Source organism: Ornithodoros turicata, chromosome 3 (genome assembly GCF_037126465.1).
Source record: "Ornithodoros turicata isolate Travis chromosome 3, ASM3712646v1, whole genome shotgun sequence".
Taxonomy (NCBI): Eukaryota; Metazoa; Arthropoda; class Arachnida; order Ixodida; family Argasidae; genus Ornithodoros; species Ornithodoros turicata.
The window spans coordinates 27,532,715-27,543,191 of NC_088203.1; the positions used below are offsets into that span (position 1 = coordinate 27,532,715).

Sequence of the window (10,477 nt, forward strand, 5' to 3'; positions counted from 1 at the left end):
AAGGATCTTTAAAAAAAAAAAAAATCCTTCCATGGTGCCACCTGGTCACGGCCGGGGGACCTTCGTGAAACACCCGGTATACAGGGTGTTTCAGTTAAAGTGATAAAAACATCTAACTGGCGACGTACCCGCCGAAGGATTGTGGGACTTTCAGCAATTACCTTCTGGGAACGTTTGCCGCCATTTAGAAAGGCTTTGGACAATTTTCAATCGAGAGAAATTTATTTTTGTCAATTGAACTTTGAAAATTGCCAAGCGAACCTCACTGTTTTTTACAGAAATATAGAGTCCTCCACGGATAACCGCACACCCAACAAAAGCTATGCACAGTATTGCAAGAGAAATAGTCGAAAAAATTTGTGAAAATTACGCTTTAGCTCCGCGTGCTTGATTGTCGCAAAGAAGAGCGCGCCAAATGGGTGGCTATAAGAAGTGTCCCGGCCCTTTGCCTCCTTTGTGATAAGACGGTTGTTTTGTTTTCTTTGTGATAAGATGGTTGTCAAGAGCATCAAGGTCAAAGCCGGGGAAAGAAAGGTAAAACAAGAGGTGGGAACGCTTCCTCCTCTCCCCGCATCGCCTGTGGGCTCTTCTTGCGATAACCGAGCAAACGGGGCTAAAGCGTAAATTTTACCGAAATTTACGGGAAATTTGTTTCGACTATTTGTTTTGCGTTACTGTGCATAGTTTTTGTTGGGGCTGTGGTTATCCGTGGAGGACCTCATTATTCTGTTAAAAAAGTTAGGTTCGCTGGGCAATTTTCAAAGCTTAATTGAAAACAATAAATTTCCCGCAATTAAAAATTGTCCAAAGCCTTCCTTAACGGTGACAAAAGTTTCCAGAAGGTAATTGTCGAAAGTCCCACAATGCTCCGGCGAGTACGTCGCCAGTTAGAATTTCTTATCACGTTAGGTGAAGCACCTTGTATAGGGGTGCCTGCCAGAATGTGATCAGAACAGCACCTCGCAAGAAACACCAATCCAATTCGCCTGAGATAACACCAACGTTTTTATCAGGTGTAACGTGCTTGGACGAAAATATGTTTATCTGGTCTTCGTACTGTTGCTCTTCTTCCTTACGTGTGCAAAGGAGCGCATAACCATATCAATACAGTGAACCCTCGTTAATACGACCACCAACGTTTTCGTATATTTTGGTCATAAAACGAATTGTCATACTAACGAAAAACACACCCTCCGCTGACCTCATAGACTGCTTCGTTCCGGCCAGTCTTAGCTGCACAACAGCAGCAGCAGCAGTGTGACCTGGTCTCGTGGTCACTGCCCTTTTAAGCACTACAGTGCTTTGGAAGTCTGAAAGTAATTCTGAGGTCAACATCAGCAGTCAGCCCAAACCTAGGGGCCCTACCTGTCACTCTGCCTCTGGTTGTGCTAGCCACTCCTGGGGCTACTCTGGAACTAATACCTGTGTTTGACCCCTACTTGTGAGAAAAACTCGGTCATAGTCGGATAAGCGGATTGTCGTACTAGCGAAATAGATTTATGTGGCGTCGGAACGGTCTTATTAACCAGGGTTCACAGTATGTCAATGCATAGGAGAACTATTACCTAATTCGTCAGACAAGAGGCAATCCCACGAATTTCCAGTGGAGCTTTATTACATCGAAGCAGCTTCCTCAATACGAAGTAATCTGAAGTAGATTAGTTTCCTTCGCAGAACACTCAAATCGCTTTTAAGCACAGTAGTATGGAAATCGGTATTGACATCAGTAGTGAAGTCATAGCACATCCCATTTGTTACGCTAGGCTGCTAATAAAGTCAAGAAGTCACGTACGAAAGAGTCATCCCTATTGTGTACAATATAATTGACATTGTATCGCATCTACAGACAACGTACAGTGCAGAATTAAATCGTTCAACGTTAATCAGAAAAACCTACATACTCCATTACGGCTCATGTTATTGCTAGCGCTGCACTTAAACGCGGAATAGAACTCTGGCATACTTCTCACCGCGGTATTACAAACCACTTCCGCGCCAAGTGCATCGCCACCTGGCGGCACATGCGATCCGAACTCCGAGCAGACAGACATACAAGCCCTCTTGAAGAACACTTGACGCTCGGCGCGGTCTTCGCCCGTGGACTCCACACTGAACAAGCGCCACTTGACGTACGCGTCGAACGCCGCTCTCATACCGAGGACGTAACTAACCAAGTCGGGGCCCAGAAAGTCGTTATCGACGTTGCTGTGTTTCCTATGGCAGGCTCTGGTAAGAGCCACCAGGCGATCAGCAGCATCGGCCACGTTCGTTGGCTTACTCGTTCCCTTCAGGAAGTCCCTTATGGCTTGAGATGCCATATAGAATCCGAGAAGACCGTAGTTGTAGCTAAGCCGAGCATCAGGGTAAAACATGGGTGATATCGTGATAAACGGTGAAGCGCAAGCGCCGCCACGGTAATTGAAAAGTGGGTCTCCAGACTTCATGCATTCGGACTGAAGGCGGAACGTTTCGAAGGTGCCATGTTCGAGAGAGGCGTTGAGGTTAAGTTTGCTGTGGTATATAGTAAGGTTCCGTGGGAAAAGATTGTATGCTTTGTGCAGTTCTTTGATGGTGATGTAAGGCTCGGAAAAGACTGGCTTGAACGAGTAGCTTCTCATGTCCATGGAGATAGGCACCTTAGTTTCAGCATCAAGACGTTTGTTGGAGCTAATGCTCACAACCATTTGTAGCGTCACGTGGGAAAGCATGTCTTTTATACTTGTTACGGTTCTTTCAGTAGCGAAGGAATACAGTATGAAAGCAGTGCGGACGGCGAAGAAGGGTTCGGCCTCCAGACGGTCCAAGCAGGTCGTAGAAGCAGCCCCAGCGTTGTCTTTCACTTCTGAATTCGTGCTGACAACACCCATAATATCCCTCACAACGTAGACATAAAGGTAGAGAGACCGAACTAAGTTTTGGCGTCTATAGATTGCAGTGAGCAGGTCCTTGAAACGCATCGGCGAAAACAAGGTGGCTCTATGACGGGACTGAATGTTCTCCCAGCCGACGGTGTATTTCTGGACGGCTGCCATCCACTCTTCGACCGAGCCCAGACCGATTTCAGATACGATTTCTGAGAGAGTCCCTACCGTTGGATCCATAGATGACAAACTGGGATCCGTCAAGGCCTCTACAGTCTTGTTGTGCAGATTTTCCACTTCCGACTGGATCTCTTGCGTTATCAATGGTGACAGATAAGATTTCATAGCTGACAGGGCGGATCGTACTTCGGTATTGCTTAGTATGTGAGCAACTCCTACTGGCGCCATCGTGATACCGACTGCGCGGACTACGATCGTAATGCAAGGATTCAAGGTGTATTGGACAGTCATCTTCGCAATCAAGTCCAAGAAAGTTGTCATGTCGCTGACTTGCTGGAATATGTTCCACGAGAAGCCTGTCGCTTCTGCATACCTCTCGGCGTGGGAAGTCAGGCTTCTCTGAGCACTTAAGTCTTTCACGCAGGACTTGTAGAACGACGCAATAAGGTCAAACGTCCAGGACTGCGAACGAAACCCTGACGGGTAGACAAGGAGAGCCTCGACGAACCTTTGTCGTCCGACTTGCAGAACGAAGTCTTTAAGGGTAGCGTTCCCTGTGCTGATCCAACGCCCACAGACGTACTGGTAGAAGTTGTCGCAAGGAGATACGCTTGTGTCAGCGATGCCTTGCATGAACTGGTCAGCCCGTGAACAAGATGGACATGTGGAGGCGAGGCGTACAATACCGGTCGAGAATACCAACACAAGGAGAAATGTGACAACAATGATGCTGCCATTGATGGTTCCTTGAACTCGGAGGAGAGCGACCGGGTCTACTGGTTTGGGTTGCTGATGCTTCCGCCGTTTCTGTGGGCCTCCATCGGCTCCTTGCGGGCTCAGCTGCGCTGACCTGCGTTGTTAAGCGATGTATTGAAGAAAATAGCTGAAATTGTTTCTATGCTTCGACACAATGTTTGCAAATGCATATACATAAAACCACGCAGCGGTATTGTTGTATTGTGTATACACGCAGCGGTATTGTTGCACCAGGAACATTCTGGATTTGAACCGTACGGTCGGCGAAAGCTACGACAACAGTTGTAAGAGTATCGTTTAGGTTCAACATCTATATGGGATGGCATGTACGTTTTTAAAACAGCGTAGGGCAATGAGGAATTGTGGCTGTACCTCTGCAATGAAATCGCTCCAGGGGGCGCTGGGGAGGCGGCGGTATTCTCTGGTTTCGATCAAGTAAGGTGTGAGTGAGTTTAGGTAAGGTTTGTCCAGGTTGTGTCACTATAATTTCCCGCGGGGTGCGGACCCAGGCTGCGCATATCGGGTGTATACCATGCGCGTTTGTACACGTCGCGACTCTTCTCAAAACTCCCTCCGCGTTGTCCCCGCCGTGAAACCGGTACTACACCGGTTTTTCTCAAAACAACCTACAGGCCTGTTACACTAACCAGGCGCATGCATGTGCATGTAAGACATGAAGTTGAAGTTGTCTTGTACACTTTGCAACTTTGTGTGCAACTGTGGGACGCTCCAATTTTGTTCCCACGACGAAAGTAGTGTGGCTTGCGTAGTGTATGTATCTTAATTCCTAAATACGACACCAACGGGGAGTGTTAGCTCGGTGGTAAAGACGTTGATCGCAGCTTTCGAGGGCCGAGGTTCGATCCGCGGTCTGCGTAGTTTTCTTCGACTTTTTTATTATTTTTTCTCTTTCTTTTCTTTTTTTTTTTTTTTTGTAGAGGGAGTTATGAGAGTAATGACAGAGCGAGAGCGTCAGAGTTTTGGCTTAATAATGCCGCACTGGATCTATACTGCAATGCGTTCGGTTTGATTTATCGTAGTTGCGGTAATGCTGTGCGATCGCCTGTGCACTTAATATGTGAATAGCAGATGACTTTCCCTTGCACTCCGACTTACTTCACCGTTACAGGAATCTCCGTTTTGCACAGTGCCACGCTTGTTTGTTGTAGTATAGATTATTGTCCATCATTTAACATAAATTTCGAATTTGTGGCTTAAACGTCCTTTCTTGCCTATGAAGTCGAGGTTGATGTGACGACGGAACCAATTATGCGGGCCAAATTTGACGCGGTCTAGTGGTAAGGGTATTTAAGGTGAACGAATTACCACGCGTGTTTGTTGTAGTGTTGATACATGTCAATCATTTACCATAAATTTCGGACCTTGATCGAGATCGACCTGACACGGAATCGTCGTGCGGGCCCACTTTAACGCGCTCTAATGGAGAAACTAATTAATATGCACAAAGTGCCACGCGTGTGTCTTGCAGTGTAGATACATGTCAATCATTTAACATAAATTCCGGACATGTGGCTTAAACTTCCTTTATTCCTTAACTCGCCAAATTTTTAGTTCTCATGCAGCATTGCGCAAGGCCGTAATATCCTTACAGGTTAACTCGTTCTAGTAAACAAAATAATAGATATGTTAAAAATACCATGCGTGCTTATTGTCACGTATACAGGCTACGTGACGTAAGTCTGATCAAATTTTATTAAATCCGCGATTGACTTTTTTGTTCTCAAAACTCGTTGAATATATATTCCCGACGGGACCTACTCAAAGGTGGTGGTGTATCAGCAGATAGCGCAGCCGTCAATTAACTTTCGTGATTAATCTTTAGAATTAGTGAAAATACGTCGACTACGTAATTGCAAAGATGTAGAGCCCAACACTGAGGGGTCTACCCCTCAAGAGCCGAAACCACTGCGCCTTTTTAGCGCTCTAGTAAAAAAAATGTTTTTTTTTTTTTTTTTGATTGGGTGTTAGCGCCGCGAAGCAACTGTGGCTATGAGCGACGTACAGATGTGGACAGACGGAGAGAGGATAGCAGGAAGGAGTGGGGGACAGTGGGGTTAGTATGCGTCCTGGGCCGACTTCAGGGGGAACTGTGCCGACATTCGTCTGGAAAGTCTTCGGAAAACCCAGGGAAAACCTCAGACAGCACAGCCGGCGGTAGGATTCGAACCCACTACCTCCCAGTCTTCAGCACGACCTTGGTTACCACCAACGAGCGGACGCCTTAGCCCACTCGGTCATGCCGCTGGTATAAAAAAAAAAAATAAAAAAAAATAATTGAGCACTGTGCGGGTTTTGCGGCCAATTTTTCCTCTCCCTGTCACCCCTTCTCAGCTGACATCAGGTTGTTCCTGAAATCACGGAACAGCCCGCTTTGTCCCTGGAAAAAAAGGGAAATTGCGATACCGTTTCTCAGTCTACATTATCACAAAACATGCCGTATTTGGTTTTCTTTCCGTCGTTATCTCGCTTGATCTGCTAACACCTTACAACACAGTTTGCGATTTGATGTGATGAACGTCACGCAATAAAACTACCAATGCAACCTGGCAGATAACACAAATGAAATCACCGATGACGAAAGAAGTAAGGACTGCGCTGCGCAGTGTGCCTTCCGAAGCGGTTGCGTCGTGGTCCCTCACGATGACAAAATTATGGGCTCTTGGTTCAGTGGTGCAGATGTCGATTCTAGCTTTCATGTTCCCTGGGTCGATCTGAGGGTCATGCCCTTCTTTTTTATGAAGAGTGTTTTGAGATTACGGAAGGCAAAGGGCGTCACAATTTTCTTCCTGGATGGTTAATTATTAGGCACTATGACATAACATGACTAGTATATGAAAGGTAGACCAATTTCCATCGCATCCGAACCTACTGCAGGAAGTCCCCGCTTTGCACAATGCCAAGATGCATGTTAACGTTGCAGAACAACAGCAGAGACAGCATCTTTAACCGCTATTTTTACAACAGCAAGGCGCGTGGAGTCGAGATTCTTGTTTCTCTTTTTAAATTTTATTTGTTAATCCTTAAGAATGTGCTTTTGTTCGCACTCAAGGCTTTCCATGCATTCTAATCAAACATATCATATCAAGTAATGCACGTCCCACGGAGACTTCCGACGAGTGCGAAAACTTGTACTTGCATCCGTGTTTTTCTTTACCGCTTCTCGCATATTACAAATGCATTATATAATATATAATATTATATAACATATTACATATGGGACTGCGAGGACGCTCGTTACTGGCTAGTTGAAGTCTCTTATTTCACGTTATCAATGGCAAGCGCATAAAAGCAGTTCTAGCACACGGTTTGTAAGGTTATCATCCTTGTCGGCGCCAATTTGCAGTTAGATAAGACTCAGAATCTTATCCACTGATTGGTTCAGGCAAGCGATGTTATATGAACGGTTCTCTAAAATTGTCTATCGTGTTCACCCCATTTTACAGTAAAGCGAACCAGACGCCCGTAAGAATTCCAGAAGAATGGCGATTATCTGCGAGAAACATTACGGACGTTTCCCCGACTCTACTCTTGGCGCGATTAAAGGAAACTTTGATATGACGTCTGTTGGTCCCTACGATCTTATCACCACAGTTTGCGATTACAACTCTCTTCCTTTTGTTTTTGATTCTGGCGCTTATTTGAGCAACACTTCCAAGACATGGAGAAGGCCTGTGCTGTGCGTGCGTCACGCTGGAAGGCCTGCTGTTACTAGTGTGGTTGTTTCTATGAGGTAAATGAAAGAACGAACGTGAAGAAAGCTCGAAGCAGATCGCAAAGCAGGACAGGCCTCCATAGGTGACGTAAGCGTGAATGCCCGACATCATCTAGGAGGTGTTTGTTTACCAATCACTTTTTGTGGAGAACGTGACTCTGCTGCCACCTCTAGATGTTCTGAAAATAAGCACTCTTCCGCTTGTTTGTTTATTTTTATTTTTCTAGGGGGGGGGGTGTTGGTAACCGACAAACCTTTTTGATGGTACCGGGAAGAGACTGTAGCAGGCAAAATTTGGAATTAAGCATTGAAACGTCGTCATGATAAGGGCAAGAACAAACTGAAGCTTACGATACAGTGATCACGGAGTAACAAGGTGCAAGACGACATTGAGTCTAAATTAGGCTGCCAAAATTATTAATCCCGCTCAACAACAGGTTGAACAATGAAGGATGGAAGTCACTGGAAAGGTTAGCCAGGCTGTAGGACTCGAACCCACATCTTCTGGATGACCAGCCACCAGCCACTTGTTCCAGCCTCAGAACATCAGTTCTCACAACTTGAACATTCCTTTGTAACTATTACTGCTTGATAAGTGTAACTGTACTGAAAGCCCGCATTTTCGATGGGTTGTTGCATTCACAAAATTATGGTAAGGGTATACGACAGACAGCTCCTGCTATATGTTTTAGGAGCGGGAAAGGCAACATAGCGAGTGCGCTTCTGTCTGAGGAATTCGCCTGCTGTGCTCCTCTCTCTGCCAGCCAGCAAAGCGCAGGAACCTTCTGTCGCGCACTTCTGTGCGCTGGGCCGCAACTGCAGCGCAGCTGGACCACAAGCAGCCCGCGGCTTCTTGCCGCCTGCGGCACCCCAACAAAGCGACGGAACGAGTGGCTACTTTGGCTGCCACTCGCTAGTTAGCGCCACCGTCTGCGAAAACCTCCAGCGCAAAAGCCCTATACGCACAACTGTCGCGATCATCTCGACCATGTGATAGGGTGCTTGCTTTCAAGGCAGAGCAGATATGTCTACAACGCCAATATAACGCTCACTGACCGGGTGCTTTCTGAAGTAAATAAAAAATATAATTTCATGCGCTGGTTTGTATAACATCAAGGCCGGGCTCTGTCGAAGTGTTGATTGATTGATTGGAAAATAAAAAGTAAGAGGGTGTGAGGTCGGTGTTGCGTCAGAATGTGCACATTGATTTTGTTTCTCGCAATTGTAACCTTTAAAAGAACTGTTCCTCGACCTCGACGACGTAAGGTAAGAACACTCCACGTCGATAATGTGGACTCGTCACAGAACAACAAAAACTTTATTTTAATGATAATGATTGGAGTAGTTTCATCGCCAGGGGCGATACCCTACCCAATTGCGTGCTGTAATTGGTGAAATATAATAATGTAAAAGATGGATATAAAAAATTATGACAACACCCCAATGCTCGCGAGCCTCTAATTTTCGCGAATCAAAGAATTCGCGAATCTAAACTGTACGCGAACAGTTCCAGCAAAACTTGGCAACTGATGTGTGGGCGTTATCATGATATGAACCATGAAACATCGACCACCATGTCGTCATTATACGCCTCATAAGCTGAGGAGTGGGCGTTTTGATAGCCAATTCAACTGGATAATCTCATTATTTATCGTCCGCCCTATGTCACATACTTCCAACTAATCAGGTTCAAACACTTTTTTTTACTTTGTAGAACTCAACTGTAATAAACACGGTCTAGTTATGTGATATAGATAGTTTCGATAACCAGCCCGCACAGCTACGCTGCACTTGGGGGGGGGGGGGGGGGAGCACCCGACTGCGGAGCATTTGAACGACAGAAAGGATAGGGCGCAAACCAGTTGAGGCAAAGTGATTAAACAATGAAAAAAAAGAAAAGAAGAAGAAGGCACGGAAGACGACAAATTGCTCAGAAATCGGTCGTGTCATCTTCGTGTTCCGTGCCTCTTGGTTTTTCGACGAACGAAAATCCTTCATTCGCAAACTAAACGGCCGCAATTCCCCCATCCCCACCCCTCGTTTGGAACCCGTCAAAACCACTACTGAGATTTGCGTTACGAATTCCCGGTTATCCATCGCAAAAAGCAGTAATACGAGAGGTACTGAAAAACGTGGTAAAACTTACACGGTTGACGCGCCGCCTGAAAGTACAACATCCGACGGAAAAGCTCCATGGTCCATGGGGAGAATGCTTGGGCACAGGTCTCAGTGCGTTAGTGTAAGCAAAAACAGAACAGAGATGATTGGGGAGCACCCGCTGGTCTTCTTCTTCTCCTTCTTCTTCGTCGCACGGAGAATGGCTGGTCTGCTGGCATGTGACCGAAACCCCCGATACTGCTTCTTCTTCTACCTTAGCCACTTCGCGTTGTACACCAATGGAGATTGGCCAGCCTGGGCATACCGAGAGGGGAGCAAGGGAGCAAGCGTAATGATTATTCTCAGGTGTCATAATAGGAACCTCTGGACACTCGCACAGTCCGCAACGTCCGCCTCCCGAGAAAGAGGTGTGGACGGGGGGGTTGCAAACTTGCCTCCCTCGGAGCACTTTGCTCCCCCCCCCCCCTGGAAAAAATCCTGGGAACGCCCATGTTGGCCAGAGCTAAACTGCTAGCACGGTTCCTCACCAGCTCGCGTGGCCGACTGGTTAGCGTGCTGGCCATGCCACGTAGAGACTGAGAGGTACCCGGGTTCGAATGCCGGTGCCGGGTGTGCTGTCTCGGGTTTTCCTGAGATGAAGTCAAACATACGTCGATACAGTTCCCTTAGAGGTCGGCCCAGGACGCACATTCCCCCAGAGCGTTAGCCGTGGCGTTGCCCACCTCTGTGAGACCGACAACGGCGAGCCCTTTCATTACCACCATCACCACCACCAGTGTCTATGTGAACCTAGCTATGGGTTATAATGAGCTATAGACGATGAATTTGT

The 10,477-nt window shown here is 46.6% G+C and overlaps 1 protein-coding gene across 1 annotated transcript; it reads right to left on the bottom strand.

The window, feature by feature from the left end:
• Positions 1–1,591: 1,591 nt before the first annotated feature.
• Positions 1,592–9,812, bottom strand: LOC135390109 (uncharacterized). The gene is made up of 2 exons (XM_064620110.1): positions 9,677–9,812; positions 1,592–3,891 (listed from the first exon to the last, which is right to left on the bottom strand). Exons 1-2 carry the CDS (start codon positions 9,730–9,732, stop codon positions 1,884–1,886), a joined length of 2,064 nt encoding a protein of 687 aa, XP_064476180.1. The 5' UTR covers positions 9,733–9,812; the 3' UTR covers positions 1,592–1,883.
• Between the last annotated feature and the right edge of the window lie 665 nt (positions 9,813–10,477).

Bases quoted from the DNA above. Each gene is read 5' to 3' on its own strand.
- LOC135390109 (XM_064620110.1), bottom strand. From the start codon at position 9,732: ATGGACCATGGAGCTTTTCCGTCGGATGTTGTACTTTCAGGCGGCGCG. The intron at 3,892-9,676 runs GTAAGTTTTACC...TTAACAACGCAG, and splicing joins TCAGGCGGCGCGTCAACCGT to GTCAGCGCAGCTGAGCCCGC.